This window comes from Barbus barbus, assembly GCF_936440315.1.
Source record: "Barbus barbus genome assembly, chromosome: 10".
Classification (NCBI taxonomy): domain Eukaryota; kingdom Metazoa; phylum Chordata; class Actinopteri; order Cypriniformes; family Cyprinidae; genus Barbus; species Barbus barbus.
In genome coordinates, this window is record NC_136738.1 from 9,163,009 (window position 1) to 9,184,119 (window position 21,111).

The window sequence follows — 21,111 nt, forward strand, 5'->3', positions numbered from 1 at the left end:
GAATGGAAAGATTCAACGGATGTAAGGTTCCTCATGGAATCATTGATGCCACTAAAGAATCATTATTTTTAATAATGTATCTGCCAGAAGTCGTTTATAATAGTGATTTATTATGCATATACAAGCTTGTCTTTTAACTTTTGTTTGGTTTTTAATAGTCAGGTTGGTCATTTCAGCTCAGTTCTTTAAACCTTTCTCTCAGATCTCTTCTCCTTCTGGTTCAGTTAAGGTTTCGATGCTATAAGGCTGTAAAACATCTGTCTTGTTGGGGCACTAAAAGAATAACTCAGGGCTCCTTTTTGGATAAGTTTGAAATGTAAAGACAAGTCAACACTCAGTTTGAAGATCTTTTATGGCAACTTAGTGGCTATTTCATATGAATTTCATAACAATCTCTCTTTTATTTTTTTTATTTTTTTGCTTACGCCCCACTGATGGTTTTTGAGTGAACTTTCATTCTTATTTATTTATTTATTTATTTTTGTGTATTTCTGTACAAATCACATTGTACAAATTCATACAAAATGGCCACCTTGTAAAATAGTTGTTTACTTTGATCCATTCAACATCAAATAACAACCTCCTTAACTGTGACCAAGTCCAGTAATACATTATAAAACTTAAGATGGAAGAAGTCACATGCTACTTGCAGAGGCCATTTCTCTGCACGGCTGAAAAGATTTGAGATTTGCAATTAACGAAAAGGCTGAATGATTTACTTAGAGTCAGAGTGTGAGGGGGGTCACTCAGGCATTTCTGTATGTGTCTGTTTGTTCATTTGTGAGTGTGTTTAAACAGTTGTGTGAAATGAACAAGTGTGAGTTTTCTTCTGTGTGTGGTGAAAGACACCTGTTTACAGCATCTATGGTGCCATGAAAATGTCTAGCACCTGTGACCAGGCTTGTCTTTCTGTCTGTTTGCCTTCCTATTGATGTGTATGTCTAGGCCTTTTCATATTTATTTCCCGTCTCATGTGGATTTAGTTGATTGTGTGAATAATAATGTAAATCAGTATCTGCTGGGGCTCAGTCTTTGGGTGTTTGCCAGGCTGCTGCTACCAGCTCAATGGTTCACACAGGTCGTTTACAGGGTGAAAGCAGTATCTGATACACTTCATACACTGTTCTTCTCAAATCACTACACATGAATACCCATGTGAGACTGAGAGTGTCGTTAGACTGTAAGAAGTAGTCAGCTGTAGCAATGTTTTGCATTTCTGTTTGTGTATTCACACATGTGCATCTCTTCTTAAATGTGGAGACCTAATATTTCACCTAAATGGTTGTAGATGAATAAATTGTGGGTTACTTTTGACCTGAGCTGAGAGTTTTCTTTTGGCTTTTGTAGTTTAATGTTTTGATCAACACATCGGATGCTTGGGACTCTTCAGCAGTTTGCTGATATTTTCTCTGTTTACCCCGAAAGAGGATCAGTTCTGTGGGTATAAGGTTAGGTACATAGAGGAGTCTAACGAGGAAAGGAAATGAGGAGATATGTTTCAGACAGTCTCATTGCTTCAGTTACGAAAATCCCACTATTATTATGACAACTTTTTTTGCAATATACAACAATTTGAGCTGTGCCTCATTCTGTAAAGCATTCTCATAAGTGTGTGAACAGAGCTCAACTCTGGTGGTACGAGCGCAGTGGGCTCTGGGTGTTGAAAGCCCATTTGTGCTGCATGACTGCATTTCCCTTAGTCAGTGCTGAAGCAGTTTTCACATTGAGATCTGCCTTAAAAGTTACACTTATTTAATAGCAAAATGATTTTGACACGATGACTGGATGTGTGAAGAAAAAAATGCAGACTACAAGTAAACTTGTTAAAGCACTTGTTTAAGTACGAGAAGATGCTTTTAGTATTCTCTTTAGTGCCACACAAAAGGTCTTCCTTCCTGTCATTCATACAGCTTCCTGTGGTGTGAAAACAACCAGTGCTCATCTATTCTAATAATTTATTTAAAGGAAGCCAATTTCTAAAACAGAACTAATGAAAAAAAAAACATCTCTGATGCTGTGAGTATCCAGAGCAGTGGATGAACAGGTTGGCATTTGTTTACACTGGAACAGGAGAATCAGGGAATATGTACACCAGGCCATCTGTGCTCATGTAACTTGAGAGATAGATCACTAGAGGCCCCTTTTCTTTCTTTTCTTTTTGTGAGAATGATGGCTCCTGGTTGTGTGAATGTGTTGGTCTCCTCAGGTGTGTGTAGATTTGTAGCCCAAGAGATTTTAGTGATTTTTATTTTTGCAACAGTAACAGCTTTTTATTTGTGGTTGCAACAAAATGAAAATTTTGAGCTAAAACTGAAGAGGGTTCAACAAGGCTATGACCTTAAAATAGCAGATTTTTTCATAATTCAAACACATACAGTATGTAGCTTAAAATGACGGGATGCTAATTAGACTCTCGATGAAAGACAAGTGCATCTATGCAAGATGGGGAAATGTACTGAACATATAAAATTAGGAAAACCAAATGTAGACTGAACCTTTAAACATGTTTGAATTTTGATTTACAAAACACGAGAAGATTTCTCCACTTAGATCACACATCAGAGCTGCAAGTGTCTCATCAACGACAAACATGTGCAAGATAGGTGTGAATCAGACAAGATATCACAGTCATGATATTGCATTAAATATCATGCATTCAAAAATAGCATATATATATATATATATATATATATATATATATATATATGAAACGATTTTAAGGTAAATTTCTCCAAGTGTCTTGAGAGATGTTACCATTTGAGAAATGTTTTATCTGTCTCCATCATTTTTCTGCGTCTTCATGTAATCCCAGATGGACTTGATGATCATGAGATCATATCTCTGTGGACCGTACCATGGTGTCGACTGCATATAAAAATCACACTAAATTATTACAATTAAAACATTTACATTTATATTTAGTAATTTAGCAGACGCTTTTATCCAAAGCAACTTGAGGACAATGGAAGCCATCAAAATCAACAAAAGAGTAATGTGCAAGTACTAACACATGTAACTCAGTGATGTAAACTGAGGTTTCCTACTGGCAGACTAAAGCAAAGGATAAATGTTTTAATTCTTTGGAAAACAAATTTGGTTCTAGGTTATATATAGTATATAATGTATTGTAGACAAATGATTTCACTATTCAATTAAGGGCTGCACGATTAAGGAAAAAATCTAATTGCGATTAAAATTGTGATTGTGACTTAAATGCGATTAAAAAAAAATCCAGGTGTGCTGTAATTGTTTGTAGGTCTGTACAATGAAAGAACACAGTACTTCACTCTGAAACACCCAGTGCATATAATTATTTAATGAAATCACAGCCTTTGTGATGTTGTAATTGCACTGATTTCATTGTTTGTTTGTTTTTTCGATTTGCTGCACAGCCCTAGTTAGTTGTTGCCTAGCCAATTAATTGACTATAGTTGTCATGATCTCCAACTGGAGTGCCCATGAGCTCCTCTAGTGGACACCCCATCCCATACCTTTGCCACTCATTCCGGACCTGATTACCCACACCTGTTTCCAATCAGGAGGACCTTCCCTTGCCTTGCCTGCATTGCCTTTAAGGTTTGTTTTTTTTTTAAATCTTGGACTGTTTACCTGGTTTTTATGATCGTTTTGCTGCCTGTCCTGACCCATGCCTGTTTACGGATTACTCTTTTGTCTTTGCCTGGATATTACTGCTTGCTGATACTGGACCCTGCCTGTCTGACCACGTTTACCAATACAGCCCACATTTGGATCGTCAAGCTTGGCATCCTTTAACATTACAATAATGACCCATCCCTACCTGAAACAAATACATCAAACCCCAAATATGAACGCAAACACCCCAACAAAACTCAACATAATAAAACACACACACGTAACATCTCACAAGACAGTCCAATTTAACTAACCACACCCATCACAACCCAACATTACAGCACAAAACTAAATACAAGAAGCCTGGCACAATCAAGCTTTATCAGTGTAGATCATCTCAGACAACTGCAGCGATTGCACTGCTGGATCATTTTGAAAAAGACAAATTTGTAAAACAGTTGCGCAGCTTGTGATTATGAATTCTCTATGAGCAGTGTTTGGGACACACAGCAGCTGCTGCAGCTTTGGCACGGATGCTTTTGGACTGTGTAACACTTTGAGAATTAGTGAAAGGTTATGGCTGTGGTATATTTTCTAATGGAAAGATGGAAAGGTCTGCATGACTAAAGTGATGAGCAGAAACAGCTGAGTCTGGGCATTTCTCCCCTTCATTGATGATGCAGCGATCTGAAACAGGTATTAGCTGAATCACTGGATAAGGGTGGGCGGGATGAATATATTTACAGTGAGACTGTAGAAATGTGACAGCTGGTAGAGATTCTACAGCAGTATATCCATGACACGGTTCTAAAAAATGATTTGATTTAAATTTTTTCAGTTGAGTCATTTCAATCTGTTTTTACACTGATGTCAAAACTGACTCATTTGTTATGCATAATCTTTTGTATATGCATCCATGAAGTTAAAAAACAAATGAGATCTGTGATATAAACCAAAAATTATTCAGACACCAGATATAATTTTTGATATTTTTTTTACTAGGTGCAGAACAGTATAGTTAATTTATGTAAGTGAGGATAGCAAACTGTGTGATAAGTAAACTGTGAAATATTATACCCAAAAAGTCTTCATAAAGAGAACTACCAGTAAAACTGATCAAAATTATTCAGACACTTTGACCTGACCATGTTTTGCTTAAGTGTTTTTTCTTTAATTGCTAATGTGAACCTTTTATTCCACAGACTGAACAAAATTAAGCATTGCTTGGTAATTGGTTGACCTAAATTGGTATCTAATTGTGTACTTAAATTTAACAGCTGACAGCTATTCAACCGAATTCATTACATTCTATCAAAGTTATCTGACATTATCAAGATGAATTTGTTCTGACACAGTTTAACTCTTGAGTTCTTGACATATCTTATTACCATTTATTACGATGTTGAAGGTGTCTGAATGAATGTAGTTTTGACTGTATATATATATATATATATATATATATATATATATATATATATATATAGGGAAGAATGTCCATTTTATAATATATAATATTACTGTGGTGTATATTATATATATCCATCTGTACACTCTCCATCTGTACACTGTACAGTGTGTAAGCGACAGATTGCAGCCAGCTGCAACCAGCTGTGGGTATAAAGAATAAAACGCACACTGGCCACTGTCGGTTTACTCCTGTTAATTATAACTGCAGCAGTTTGTATGTTAACTCAAACACAAAGACAGAAGTTAAGTCAAATTACATCTTCTGAAAATAAAATAAAACAATAAAGAACTTTAAAAAAGAATAAAGTAAAATAAAATATGAAGAAAGAAGAATGCTTATGTATTGTAAATTATATTATTGCCTAGTTTAACAACTGCATGAATTTAAAATGCAGATTTGGAATTAGTATTTATGTTTTCTATACAAATAAACCTGTTTATATGATGGAGTAAAGAAAATCATAGATATGCATTTTGGACATTCAAAGAAAGCCATCGAAAAGTCATTGTTTGTTATGGAATGTCTCTCAATCAGACTATAAACTTGGTGACCCTCATTAAATAAACCCTCTTACTGTCAGCAATGACATGCTTAGACTAATCAAACTCAAATTTTTCTCAGAACAATGAATTGCCTTTCATGCCTGAAAATAAGACAGGGCAACATTCTGTGGCTTTTTAAGTTAAATGTTCTCTGTTCTCCCATCATTTCTCTAATGAGATCTTTTGTGCTTCCTTATGTTGGTTGGAAACAGGGAGTGTCAGGTTGACTGGCCACATTCTCCACATTCATCTTTAATGATTTGTCTCAGTCATTAGTCGTTCAGTCCAATAATCACCCAAGGCCAGTCTCCTCTTCCCTCTCTGTGATTTTGAAGACTAAGAGACAGATACCACAGATAATGACAATTGCAAAACAATAGCATGCTGACATCATTAACTCCCTCAGCCATGCATAAACACAACAAAGGAACGAGCCTACAAAATCCAAAGAAAGAACCTTTTACCATGGTTACTGCAGTTTCCGAAAATAAATTTCCAGAATAACTACAGTTATTTATTGTTTTTTTACTCCTGTAAAACCATAATTGACAAACATGCATGTTAAAGTTAAAATAGTGTATAGGACAACCTGCATCAACTTCATGGATGCACATGAATGAAGGCCACAACACTCAAGTCCACATTAAGTGTGCCATTTGTGCCATTTTTTTTCAGTCATTTCTTTTTTACGTGATGGTGGGCAGTGTTGGGGAAAGTTACTTTTAAAAGTACTGCATTAAAATATTGCACTCCCTAAAAAGTAACTAATCATGTTACTTAGTTAGAAAGTAATGTGTTACGTTACTTTCATGTTACTTTTTGGCAAATGTAAAAAGCCTTTTAACACCAAAACTGAATTGAAGAAGCCACAGGATGACGGAAATGTAAAATCAAATGTTTATCTTAGAGGGGACAAGGGTTACTTTTATTTGAAAAGGTAAGATGTTTTCTTGTAAATTAAAAAGTAATTTGTTACTGTACTAGTTACTTGAAAAAGAAATCTGATTATGTAACTCGCGTAATTTGTAATGCGTTACTCCCAACACCGATGGTGGATAAAACCACAGTTCTATTGTGGTAAATTTTAAACGATGTTAAGTTTTCATGTCAAGTTTTTAATTTTAATTCTCATCGGTGGTTTTGGACATTCATAATAGAAAAATATGAGTGACAATAATGCCTATTATCCTGTGATTACAATTAAACATTTAATTTGTCGGTATGGTCGAGTGTCCCAGTATATAAGCCACTGGTGGTCTCCTGTGTTCCCACAGCCGGCCTGCATGTTGATCTGAATAGACTCACCATGGAAAGTAGATTAAGGGGCACTGGGTGAACAGATGAAATGCTGATGAAACCTCTCAACACCATAATGGCTGGCCTGTTTCCCATCGAGAGAGCATAGTGTTGAGAACTAAAACTCCAGCGCTGGCATGTCATTCCTAGTGTTGTCCATCAGATATGTGTTGAATTTCCCAACCATGATTGAGGGGTGCTGTGGTCCTGGAGCATTCCAAACATTACTTATCGTAGTATGGCTTACAAGTAAGCTCTATTAGCCTAAGCTAATGAACTAATTTATTTATTCGGTTACACTTTATTTCGATAGTCCACTTTAGACATGCTACTAACTATAAGTAACTTTGTAACTACATGTCAACTACATGTCAACTAATTCTCATTAAATTGCAACTACATGTCTACTAACTCTCAGAGTAGACTGTTAGGGTAGGTTTAGGGTTAGTAGAAGAAGTTGACGTATACTTGCAAAGTTTCTGATAGTTAGTATATTGTATGTTGTGAACCCATCAAAATAAAGTGTTTGAAGTTATTAAACAGATAGTCTACTAATACTCTAATGACTGCTAGTTGACATGTAGTTGCAAAGTTACTTACTGTTAGTAGAATGTCTAAAGTGGACTATCGAAATAAAGTGTTACCATTTATTCAATATTTTATGTTCATTTATGCAACATAGCCTCAATGGAAAATGTGCCTCTACCTAATTTGTTTTTACAAAACTCCCAAAAATGTACCTGTACATACAAATCACTGCAGTTTCCAGTTGAAATGAACACTAGTGGCAGTAAAACACATAAAAAGTTTTATTCCTTTTGACACAAATAATAATAATAATAATAATAATAATAAATATAGCTGGTAGGTAGGTAGAACAACTGCAGAAATGAGTAATTGAAGCCATTTTAAGATTATTGCAGTCCAAATGAGTGAAAAATCATTTAAAACTAGAAGTAATAGGATTGATTGACTTTTAACTTTTGACCAACAGGTGGCACCATTATCAAATCGATGTGGTGTGTTCTGTGTGAGGTGACAATGGCACACACAAAGTTTGGTGTCAATATGACAAAGCATTGCAGAGATACGGCCTCAAATGTCATTTTGGCATCATGCCTCAAATTCGTTGTTGTGGTATGTGAAAACCGTTTTGTCTATCAACACGAAATCCATGATATGATGATATGATTCGATTTTGGTGAAAATTGGACCAGAGGTCTAGGAGGAGTTCGAAAAAGTAGGTTTTTAAAGAAAATTAAAAGAGCAGAGAGGACGTTTGGCTGACTATGGCAACACTGATATCACTACTCTCAGCATGACCCAAGGAATCTATTAATACAAGTCTCAATAAACAAAGGCTCATTCAGGATCCCCCGGTGCAGAGAGTAGTGACACGCTGGTCCTCCCACTCAGAGGCTATGCTACAGTCGGCTCTTGATGACGTCGACTGGGACATGTTCCGGGTGAGTTCATCTGACGTCAGCGAGTTCAGGGATGTAGCATTAAGCTTTGTAAACACGCTAACCGAGCAAGCTACAGAAACAATAACTATAAGGACATTCTCCAATCAGAAATCGTGGGTGGACAGAACTATCCGTGCTGCGGTTAACACACGCACTGCCGCTTACAATGAGGCTCTTCTGACTGGGAATATGAGCGAGTACAAAGCATCGTGCTATGCTCTCCGACACGCAGTAAGAGCCGCCAAACACAGATACAGAGAGAGAATTGAGTCTCATTTCCAGCTCAATGACTCTCGGCGGATGTGGCAGGGACTGAGGACCATCTGTGCCTTCGGAAACAAATCCTCCGCTGAGGTGAGAGCAGATCCGTTGCTGGCCGACGAGTTAAACATCTTCTACGGCCGCTTCGATTGCAACGGCGGCGGCGCGACTCTGCCATCCAGCGCGTCAGGAAGCAGCAGGCTGAGGAGCAATAATCCTTTAATCACCGTGTCGGAGGATGAGGTTCGGATTGCGCTAAAGATAGTGAACATCAGGAAAGCAGCCGGACCTGATGGGATAACCGGCCGTGTTCTGAGGTCCTGCGCTGATCAGCTCGCTGGTTTATTTACTTCCATCTTTAATGAGTCCCTTTCTACCTCCGTAGTTCCCACCTCATTTAAAAAATCTGTCATTATCCCTGTGCCAAAGAACAATAAACCCTCTTGCCTGAATGACTATCGCCCAGTTGCCCTCACATCTATAGTCATGAAGGTTTTTGAGAGACTTGTAAAGAGCCACATTTGCTCCTCCATCCCTGATACTTTAGACCCTCTTCAGTTTGCCTATCGCCCAAATAGATCTACTGATGATGCCATCTCTCACATCCTCCACTCTTCCCTCACACATGGACAGCAACAATGGGAATTATGTAAGGCTGCTATTCATTGACTATAGCTCAGCTTTCAACACTATAGTCCCCATCAAGCTAGCTTCTAAACTCACAGACCTCGGCCTAAACTCCTCACTCTGTGACTGGATTCAAGACTTCCTCACCGGCAGACCTCAAGTGGTGAAAGTTGGCCAGTTCACTTCAAACTCCATCACTCTGAACATAGGAGCCCCACAGGGCTGTATCCTGAGTCCCCTGCTCTACTCTCTCTACACGCATGACTGCGTGTCCTCTCACAGCTCCACATCTATCATCAAATTCTCTGATGATACTGTGGTTCTGGGCCTCATCTCCAACAATGATGAGACCGCATACTTGGATGAGGTAGAGAGACTCACATCATGGTGCCAGGACAACTGTCTCTCTCTGAATGTGAGCAAAACTAAAGAGATGATCATGGACTTTAGGAAGAGACAGTAGCGGCCTCACCATATCCATAAGCTATTCATAATTTTTTTCTACCTCATATTGCTGCTATTTAAATACCCTGTACAACTTTTTTTGCACATTCTTTTGCACATGCCTCTTATATTTCTATTTAAGTCAACAACATACTGACCTGCACATTTATATTTATATTTTTTATCTTTTATTTTATTTTATTATTTTATTTTTTATTTTTCTTAATATTTGTATACTATATAATTGCACTGTCCTTGGAGCGGACCTGACTTACATTTCACTGCTGGTTATACTCTGTATAATTGTGTAAGTGACGAATAAAAATCTTGAATCTTGAATCATTACGATTCACAGAAATATATTCACAGAAATATATAAGCATTTATTTGAAATTTCATTATGACTTTTGACCACAAGGTGGCACTGTTTCAAAACATTTTGAGTACTTTTAGGTCATGGTCTCCATGGTACATATAAAGTTTCATAATGGTACACCAATGCATTCGTAAAATATAGCATTTTTAATCATAATACCCCATTATAGTCAATGGCAATTTCATGTTTTGTTCAATTATAGCGCCACCAAGAGGCACAATTGTTTATGTGTCCTTAGAGTGTGCCCATACATATGTGTGTAAAATTTGGTGAAAATATCTCATTTTGTTTCGGAGTTATAGACATATTTGTGTGTAAGTAGATGTAAAATGACTGACTCTTTTTTTTGTGCCCCTTACTATCAAAATTTTGGCAATTGGGCATTAGTGTATAGCCGGGACGCTATGTTTTCGAACTTTCCATGGTGGTTTCGTGTCGATTGGAGTAACGGTTTCTAAGATATTGGCAAATGTTTTTTAAGCGCTAAAATGCAACGTAGCACAAACCATAATGCTAAACCTGGCAAGTTTGGAATCGGTGGACTCAGGAGTCTAAAAAGGTGACTCCTGTGAAAATATGTCAACCCCACCCAAAGTTATAAGCATGTGAAAATTGGATTTTACCACTAGGTGGCGCTGCTTCGAAACTTCTCAGGCTCCTTCAGGGCATCGTGCTGATTACCCATACCAAGTTTCGTAACGATACGTTAATGCATTCGTAAAATATAGCATTTAACTCAAAATTCAACATGGCCAATGCCCAAAATGGCTGACATGTTGGAAATTGGATATGGTTGAATTCGGCATGATGCACCAAAAATATGCATTTTTCATATTTCCTGACCACTAGGGGGCACAGCGCCGAAACAGTGCAGGTCGCCTCAGGTCATACTTGTTATAACACACACCAAGTTTCGTGTCAATCCGTCAAACCCTTGCGGAGATATAGCCTCAGATCCATTTTTGCGTGTTTTTCGTCGAATTCGTTCGCTCATTATTCAAGAACTGCTAAGCGAATCAACTTGAATTCCATAAATTTTTGCCACCATGGTCTGTTGATGATCTGAGCCAATTTTGGTGAGAATTGGACGAACCGTCTAGGATGAGTTCGACAAAGTAGGCTTTACGAACAATTGAAGATTGTACAGTAATTACTTTTCAGATGATAATTTACATTTATGCTTTTGGAAATGGATCGTTAAGGTACACACAAACAACAGTATTACTTTAACATGAATAGCTAGTATGACTACCTTGAAACTGATAACAGTGTCTCTTTTGATAATGATAATAGTGCTCTGCTCTAGTCCCAATTCAGTTCTTCGAAATTATCTTCAAATTATCTGTGTAGCTCGCAGCTCTCTCTGCTGGTGAAAATAATCACAAACTCTATAGATTGTGCTTTTTAAAGTGTAGTTGCAGGTTGTTTTGAAGGTGCTGTAAAACAGGACAGCTCCAGTCGGGGACAGGACACCAAAAACCAGGACTCTCCTCAGAAAACAGGGACGTCTGGTCACCCTATTTTGACATGAGCATCAATTAACCAGCTCCATATATATATATATATATATATATATGGCTTTTCTGGTGTAGTAAACTTGTTTGGTAGCTCACCTGGTACAACACTCCACTTGTGATGCAGAGCACTTCATCAAGTCAGGATAAAAGAGCTCATAGACATATGGAAGCAATCTAAAATGGCATGGTTGTTAAGAATGTGTGTTTATTGTATGTTTGTTTTTGTTAATACTATCAGTTAGGTTTATGATATGTTATTTTCAAATGCAAACTATTTAGTGCCACTCGAAGGGCATTTAATTTTTGAACTACCAAGATACAAACAGCAACCAATGTAATAAAATGTTGTTCACTGGACATTTAACTTTGAATGTGTCACCAAACAAGCAAGAGGCAGCAATATCATTTTGCAGAAAGTTTGTATACTGAATCACTAAACGGATTCCTGCCTGGAAAAAAATTGATGCCCACATATTTTTTTTTGCTTGGTTAGTCTTACAATATGTTCCCTTTGTTGACTGTGACTTTGACAGAGCCAAGTTTTTCATGTATTTTTTTCCTATTCACTGAAGTGCCCAGAACAGTTGATTCATAAGGGCTGTCAAATAAGATGAATGTTCTGGAAACATTTCATCAGAATAACAGTTGCTGAGCCAGCTGTTCTGCAAACGCTGTGTGTGAAGTGAAGTTAAGCAAACTGCCACTGTGTGCCTCAGTGCTGAGTTATGTCTAGTAAATAAAAAATAAAAAAAATGAAAATTTATTGAAAAAATCAAACCACTATAGTTGTGGTACTAGGCAGTGAAATTATTTTCCTTCTCTTAGGAAAGGTGTGTCTGGACTGAATTGTGGAAAAAGGGATTGGTTATGCAGCAGATGACTAAACGGTCATAAGTCTGAGGTTTATTTATGTAGTGAGACAATGCAGATTTTTTGGGTAAGTCAGTTATTGATTTCATGTATATTCATTTTTTTCTTCTCTTCAGACTGCACAAACACAATTTATGCTTTGATATGCAGTCATTAAAAATGCAACATCACTTGCGCGACTCGTGAGATATCAGAAACCCATTGCTTCCTTTATCAGCATCTCCTATTAAATTCTTTTCAACTTTGATTAAAAAAACACACATGATTGGGGTTTCCCCCCAAATCTACACCTATGTGTCTTTTGTTCTGGTGTGATGACAGCAGTGTGTATGTAAATAATTGATTTGGTGCAGCTGGCTGATGGGTGTTGGAAACAGGAAGACACCCGCTGATGAAATAATCTGTCAGATCCTCTTCATCAGAAAGCACCAGTCTTATTTATGAAGGACTGATAATTACAGTGTCTCATAATTACAAGGTTTTTCCTGTGTTTTGTCCTCCTAAAATTTATGGCTCTGTTCCAAATAATGCAGTAGCAAATAGTGCTTGTCATGTGCGAGAAACTCAACTAAACAGGTGGTAATACACTTTTCCTTTGACTTCCATTCATGCTAGACCGGAAGCACAAGCTCATGTGAATTGCATTGCGTTCCAAAGTTAAAGTTTGCTGAACTCTGTCCTGCGAATTTCTAACACGTGAAGATATCTGACCAAAAGAAGAAAAAACGCCGTATGACTTCTTAGCCAAATTAAAAGAATGCAAACTTTGCAGTAAAATGGAGTAGATTGCATATTTTTACGTTTTATTATTATTATTATTATGTGTTGAATTATGTTTTTAAAAAGATGCCTCAGAGAATGACATTATATTATAGTCGTTGCTGTATCTGTATAAATTTTGTTTACTCCAAGTTTAGTGTGACTGTGGCTTAATGCCCATAGATTATTTGGGCTATTACAACATCAGATTTCCACTACATGATTATTATGACCAAAAGAATTCATGATAATGATATCATAGAAATTTAAATAATAATAATAATAATAAGTGCAATGCCGCCATCATGTTGGAGGGTCAACCAGATAGTAACTGGCACTGGATTATTTGTGATATTAGAATATCTGTAGTATCAACATGATATATCAACACGATAGTCTCATTTAGTAATACAGAGTATTTTTATGGGTGTTGTCAATAATTTTTACTGAGCTTGTCACAGTGAATTCTGGGATTGACTTTTTCAACACAGGATGCATGCATTGCTGGTTAATAATTGGCCATTGTTGGAAGTTACTGAAAAAAACAAAAGATTAATACATTTTTTATTAATTTCTTTGCACAGATTGTTGATCGGTGCTCCCAAAGCCAGGGCTTTATCCAATCAGGGAGCAAACATCACAGGTGGGCTGTACAGCTGTGACATCACCACCCATCCTGATGACTGCACTCGAGTGGACTTTGACAATGATGGTATGCAGAAAAACAGACGTCTTATGGATTTAAAGATTTTTGCACCAGAGATTTAACAATATGTGACCCTGGACCACAAAACCAGTCATAAGTAGCTCGGGTATATTTGTAGCAATAGCCAAAAATACATTGTATGTGTCAAAATTATTGATTAATCATTAGTATATTAAGTAAAGATCATGTTCCATGAAGATATTTAGCAAATTTCTTACCGTAAATATATCAAAACTTAATTTTTAATTGGTAATATGCATTGCTAAGAACTTCATCTGGACAACTTTAAAGGCAATTTTATCAATATTTAGATTTTTTTGCACCCTTAAATTTCAGATTTCTAAATATTGTCCTATCTTAACAAATACACACATCATTATTCAGCTTTCAGATGAAGTATAAATCTCAATTTAAAAAAATTTACCCTTATGACTGGTTTTGTGGTCCGGGGTCACATATATAAATTCAGGCATGTACAGCAGATGTCTACTGACTGCTGTTTTGTTGTTTTTTCGGTGGTTTGAATGCTCATGACTTGGTTTCTGTTCACTGTGACTCTCACAGTTGATGCTCGTGTGGAGAATAAGGAGAACCAGTGGATGGGTGTAACTGTTCAGAGTCAAGGACCTGGAGGCAAGATCGTGGTATGTGTTACCATTAACTGACATCCAGTTACAGTGTCATTACTTTGCCATTTTAGATTTATTATTTATCACACAATGTCAATATCAGGCAGAACTAGCTTCTTTCTTTGTGTCTCAGACATGTGCCCATCGCTACCAGCGCCTGTTGTTCCCCAACACCCCACAAGAGGCACGTGACATCACTGGACGCTGCTACATGCTCAGCCAGGACCTGAGCATCGACAGCCAGTCAGACGAGGATGGAGGGAATTGGAAATTCTGCGATGGTCGCACCAGGGGTCATGAGAGATTTGGGGCCTGTCAGCAAGGCGTGGCTGCCACCTTCACTAAAGACTACCATTATGTCATCTTTGGAGCACCAGGGGCATACAACTGGAAAGGTAGAAAGACTTTTGATGTGAAAAATAAAATACCCCCCCCACACACACACACACACACACACTTATTGAATACCATTCTGTAGTAAATGTGAGGTTATTTAACAGCAAACTCATAAAATGAAGCAGAATATGCGTGAGATGGACTGTGTGTGGTCTGGGTTTGTCCTCTGAGGCTGAGAGCAGAGCAGAAGTGACTCACAGGTCACTGTTTTGACCTTTGGCTAGGTCTTACCTCAGAGACACCTCATACTGCTATCATTTATTTATTATGATGGACTAATCCATAAAAATAACCAGTGTCTTTACTCATGTGTTTTATATGTATGGTGTCCCCCACTGGTGAGGAGGAGCACTGCAACATCTCTTATTCATTATAGTATTAATTCACACAATTGCATTCCCTTTTGGAAAAAAGGACATAGCTTTTAAAGCATACTTTTAAAAAAAGTATTTATTACAGAAATTATATACTTAATATAAATATACTATAAAATAATATACTTAAGTGCAAATTGGATGTAACGTTTTCAGACACTTAATTGTGTGCTAATTGCAATGAAATTAAAAAGTATTATAATTTGAATTTATATTAAATTTAGAGTGTTCTTTGACACACTTAAGTAGGACGTATGTTTATCTTCATATGTAATTTCATAATTACTTCTATTGTCTTTGAAATATGTTTAAAGTGTACTGTTGTATGTACTGACAGGAATTTATGGTAAATAAAAATTTACTTTCTATTGAAACTTGTATGTCATGTATTTAAATATATTCATAATTAAACATTTCTCATGATAAAGGTGCAGTTAAGCACAAATAAAATATGTCATAATATTATATAATATAATATATATTAACATAATTCATGTATTACTGTATTAATATTAATGTAATTAAAATAATTAAGTGTGCTTCTTTAAAGCATGACAAAAGACTGTTAAACAGAATGATTTAAAATTAACTTTAAAGTAAAATTGAGAATTTAACACTTTTCAAAAGTGTACTTAAGTGTATTAAGAAGCAGTCATGAAAGCATGCTCTCTTTAATGGCCTTTTATTTAATTAATATTACTGTATATCAAATTCAATTTTAAAAATATACTGTATACTTTAAAGGTTAAGTGCGCATTCAAAACAATTAAGCACACTTCTTTTTTGCACAAAGAACAATTACTCGATCATTTGTTTTCCTGTACCACCATAATCTAGTTGTTTAGCACTCATCCCATCACTTCCGTTGTCTAGGTATAGTGCGTGTGGAGCAGAAGAACAACACTCTTCTGGAAATGGGCTTGTTTGATGACGGCCCTTATGAGGTCGGGGATGAAAACCGCCTGGATCCAAATCTAGTGCCAGTCCCAGCCAACAGTTACTTAGGTGAGCGGGAGAATCATGTACGTTAGCGTTTGCATTGTGACGTTCATGTGTTTGTGACTCTGAATCTCGCGCATGTACAGGATTCTCTCTAGATTCCGGCCACAGCATCACAGAGAAAGGCAGACTCATCATAGTGTCAGGAGCGCCGAGAGCCAATCACAGCGGTGCAGTGGTGTTTCTGCGGACGGAGGGTGAGGTGTCCACCACTCTCACACCTGAACACGTTCTGGAAGGACCAGGACTCGCATCCTCCTTTGGATATGATGTCGCTGTGGTGGACCTGAATGGAGATGGGTGGGTGACACACAGTGTTGGGAAGTAACTGGTTACATGTAACTAAATTACATAATTGAATTACAAAAAAGGTAACACTTTATTTTAAGGTGTCCTTGTTACACATATTACATGCACTATTATAATAAAAATGTATTATGCATAATTGCATGCAAGTAACCCTAAACCGATCCCTAATCCTCACCATAACCATATAGTAAGTACAAGTAGTTAATTTATATTACGCGGTACTTAAATGTATAATTACATTGTAACAAGGACACCTTAAACTAAAGTGTAACCCAAAATAAATGTAATTGAAATCAGTTACAGTTACTGAGAAAAAAGGTGTAATTAAATTATTACTTATGAAAATGTTAATGATTACAAAGGGGGTTACATCTGATTTAATACATATATATTTAATTGATTTCTTTCATAAATTGCAGTGACTGCTTTAATATATGAGACATCCATTTTTCAGGAGTTAAGGACACAGAATAGGCCACATGCTTATTCGATAACTGTTTTATTTCCTATTTGGGTTTATGTATATACTTTTTTTTAAGATTAACTTTAAATCAGAATTTAAGCTCTGAATGATTTCAAAGTAAGTCTGATTGTGTGGTGGCTGTGCTTTAAAATTAAATTATTATAATCTTAATTTAAGGGATAAAGGATTGTGAAAGTGATAGTAATCAGTGCTGAGTTCTACTGTAAGGCTAACCCTGCCTGGTTTACATGTTTGAAAATGATTAACAGTTGAAAACATTAGAAATTTAGAAAAGTAATCAGGTACATTACTTTAATAAAAATAATTGAAATAGTTACACTTTTTATTACATTTTAGATAGGGTAACTTGTAATCTGTAACCTATTACATTTCCAAAGTAACCGCCCCAACACTGGTGACACAAGATCTGTAGAAAATAAAGGAACTCTTGAAAATGAGTGGGTGGATTGTGAATGGGCAGCTGAATTGTGCTGATTGTCCCTCCAGCTGGCAGGACGTTGTGGTTGGTGCACCTCAGTTCTTCCAGAGAGATGAGGAAGTGGGTGGAGCTGTGTATGTTTACATCAATAAGGCTGGAAGGTGGAAGGACGTCACTCCTACTCGCCTGAATGGAACGAAAGACTCCATGTTTGGACTGGCTGTGGAGAACATTGGAGACATCAATCTGGATTCTTTTGAAGGTTGAATGCAGAAGTTGATTTTTAGTTTTGGATGCAAAATAATAATTTCTTTCAGATTGTTTAATTTCCTGCTTGTATCTCAGATATTGCAATAGGTGCCCCATATGCAGACTCAGGGTTTGGTAGCGTGTACATCTACCATGGATCTGCTGACGGCATCAATACCACACCAGCTCAGGTTAGACACGATCCACTGTCTGTCTCTCTGTTTGCTCTTCTGTCTGCAGTTTTAATGGAACATGTCAGTGAAAAATTACTTAAATCAAATATTGGTGGAACTAAAAGGAATAAATGGCACTATGAGACTCCTTTTCTAGTGTTATCCGGTTTAAAAGGTTTTCCATTTTCAGTGTGAAACACTGGCGAAAAAATAGATACTTACTTGGTTTTATGCATTAGATATTTAATTGTATATCTAAATCTAATTTGGTTTTGATTCTACTTTGCTTTTGTCTAATTTAACTTTGTACTCTTTCTGTTGTGAATATATATATATATATATATATATACACACACACACACACACACACACACATACATACAGAGATCTGATCTGATCATCATCCAGTGAAGAAACAGAACAAACTGAGACTAAATCCAGAAGAACTGTGGCAACGTCTCCAAGATGCTTCCAAGAAACCTACCTGCAAAGCTACAGTAAAAAGTTTTAGTTAAAAAGCTGTAAAATGAGAATGCTGTCAAATTATGTCATAAATATATTTTCTTTATCAATTAACTTCTATTAACTAAATTAAATCAACAATTGGTGTGACCATCCTTTGCGTTTAAAGCAGCTTTTGACCTCGGTGCAGGTAGGTCTCTTGAAGCATCTTGGAGACATTTCCACAGTTCTTCTGGATTTAGTCTGTATATAGTCAATATAGTCTGTATATTTAGTCTGTATATATATATATATATATATATATATATATATATATATAAAATATGACCCTGGACCACAAAACCAGTCATAGGGTAAATTTTGAGATTTATTCATCATGTGAAAGCTGAATAAATAAGCTTTCTATTGATGTAGGTTTGTTAGGATAGGACAAAAAATATCTTCATGGAACATGATCTTTGCTTAATATCCTAGTGATTTTTGGCATATGAATGAATGAATGAATGAATGATGCATTTATATAGCGCTTTATTGTGTATTGCTGTACACCCAAAGCGCTTTACAATCATGTGGGGGGGTCTCTCCTCAACCACCTCCAGTGTGCAGCATCCACTTGGATGATGCGACGGCAGCCACAGGACAACGGCGCCAGTGCGCTCACCACACACCAGCTACAGGTGGAGAGGAGAGGGAGTCATAGAGCCAATCAAGTGGATGGGGATTATTAGGAGGCCATGATAGACAAGGGCCAGTAGAGGGAATTTGGCCAGGACACCGGGGTTACACCCCTACTCTTTACGAGAAGTGCCATGGGATTTTTAATGACCACAAAGAGTCAGGACCTCGGTTTAACGTCTCATCCGAAAGACGGTGCTTTTTTGACAGTATAGTGTCCCCGTCACTATACCGTGGCGTTAGGACCCACACATAAACAGACCCTGCTGGCCTCACTAACACCTCTTCCAACAGCAACCTAGTTTTCACCAGAGGTCTCCCATCCAGGTACTGACCAGGCTCAACCCTGCTTAGCTTCAGTGGGCAACCGGTCTTTTGGCTGCAGGGTGATATGGCTGTGGCATAAAAGAAAATTCGATCATTTTGACCCTATGTATTGCTGGCAATTGCTATAAATATACCCGTGCTACTTATGACTGGTTTTGTGCTCCAGGGTAATATGTGTGTGTTTGTATATATATATTTTTTTTTTTCTTCTTGTTGTGGTAGTCTTTGCCGTTAAACTATTAATACAGCCATAACTTTATCTACTAATATTTCTGACATGATCTTGTAGATTCTGGAGGGTAAACAGCATAATATTATGATGTTTGGCTATTCTCTGGCTGGAAACATGGACTTGGATCAGAATTCGTACCCTGATCTCGCCGTGGGCTCGCTCTCTGACACAGTTTTCATATACAGGTGCTGATAGCTTACGTCTCATGTCAAAGTCATTACCTGGAGGTGTTTTGAGATGCTGTAGTATGATATAACATCCCTCTCGTGTGCAGGTCCAAAACTGTTATTAGCATCAAGAAAGACATCAAGGTGACACCAAAGGAGATTGACTTGGTGAAGAAAACATGTGGCAACAGCGTATGGTGAGATACTAACATCACTTATAAATATGCTTGATATTTTGAACTCTAATATTTATGGGTGTTTAATCTTGCATCCTTCATAGCTTGACTGTGGAAGCATGTTTCTCATATAAAGCAAAGCCCTCCACCTACAACTCTAAACTCAGTAAGTATGTTTATGCTTTTATATTGACAAACAATCGTTATCTATTATGACTTGTTTTTTAGTCTGAAAGCCCAACTTTAAAGAGATTGAGGGTTAGACGACATTATGGCAGCATAAGCTTATAAAAAACAGAATGCTATCATCCATTAGTGTGGATGCTAATATAGTTATCGTTATTGCTATTGTTATCTTTATAGTTGTTGTTCTTAATGTGAACAGTGCTTAAGATGTAGTCCAAATGTATTATGTGTATGCTGACAGAAGATAAGATACTACATGCTAGATGTTCAGTAAAGTAAATAAGTGCATTGCTTTGTTCTGAGGTCTGAAGCTCACATATTCTAAATGTTTTGTTTGTCTGTTTGCCAGCTATCTCCTGTACTCTTGAGGCAGAGTGGTACCGCAGGAAGCTGGGTCTTCCATCTAGGGTTGTGTTTCTGGAGAAGAGCGCCATAGATCAGGATTTCCAGTCGACCGGCACCCTGGAGCTACGAGGACAGAACAAAAAAGCCTGTTACAAGACCAAACTCAAATTACAAGTAAATAAAGCTTTATATAAATAAAGCGACAGATCTTTTCTTCCATATTGTGACGCACATCTGATTGTAATTGATTATGGAAAAAGAAAACATGCAGGGCGAGAACGTGGTTCAATTAATCTGTTTTTGATTGGCTTGTGAGATGTGGGTGTGGCACTCAGGTATGGACACAGATGAATGTGAGCTTGCAGGGGTGAGGTATAAGCGGATTAAATTATTGAAAAAGTCCTGCATACAGTTACCAGAGAAAAGTCTATCATTTTTTACCAGAAGATTGAGTAATGACATTTTGATTAAACATTATGATGTCCAAAAAAATCTTTTTTAATTAAACATATGCATGGATTAGTTCACAATAAGAACTATAGCATGCATTTACAAAATATATGGCCATTGGTGAGGAAAGGACC

General features: G+C 37.0%; 1 protein-coding gene across 3 annotated transcripts in view; it reads left to right on the forward strand.

The window, feature by feature from the left end:
* Positions 1-21,111, forward strand: part of LOC306875903 (integrin alpha-6-like) — a 28,980-nt gene that overhangs the window by 1,036 nt on the left and 6,833 nt on the right. For 2 of the 3 annotated variants that reach the window (XM_079426700.1, XM_079426699.1), the window contains exons 2-12: positions 13,805-13,932; positions 14,491-14,570; positions 14,689-14,950; positions 16,199-16,330; positions 16,411-16,624; positions 17,604-17,797; positions 17,881-17,975; positions 19,711-19,838; positions 19,928-20,017; positions 20,101-20,162; positions 20,532-20,701. In XM_079426700.1, the coding sequence (XP_079282826.1) occupies positions 13,805-13,932; positions 14,491-14,570; positions 14,689-14,950; positions 16,199-16,330; positions 16,411-16,624; positions 17,604-17,797; positions 17,881-17,975; positions 19,711-19,838; positions 19,928-20,017; positions 20,101-20,162; positions 20,532-20,701 (1,555 nt within the window). Of the gene's footprint in view, positions 1-11,038; positions 11,190-13,804; positions 13,933-14,490; positions 14,571-14,688; positions 14,951-16,198; positions 16,331-16,410; positions 16,625-17,603; positions 17,798-17,880; positions 17,976-19,710; positions 19,839-19,927; positions 20,018-20,100; positions 20,163-20,531; positions 20,702-21,111 lie in introns of those variants that run through there. The other variant, XM_079426701.1, reaches the window with a different exon arrangement.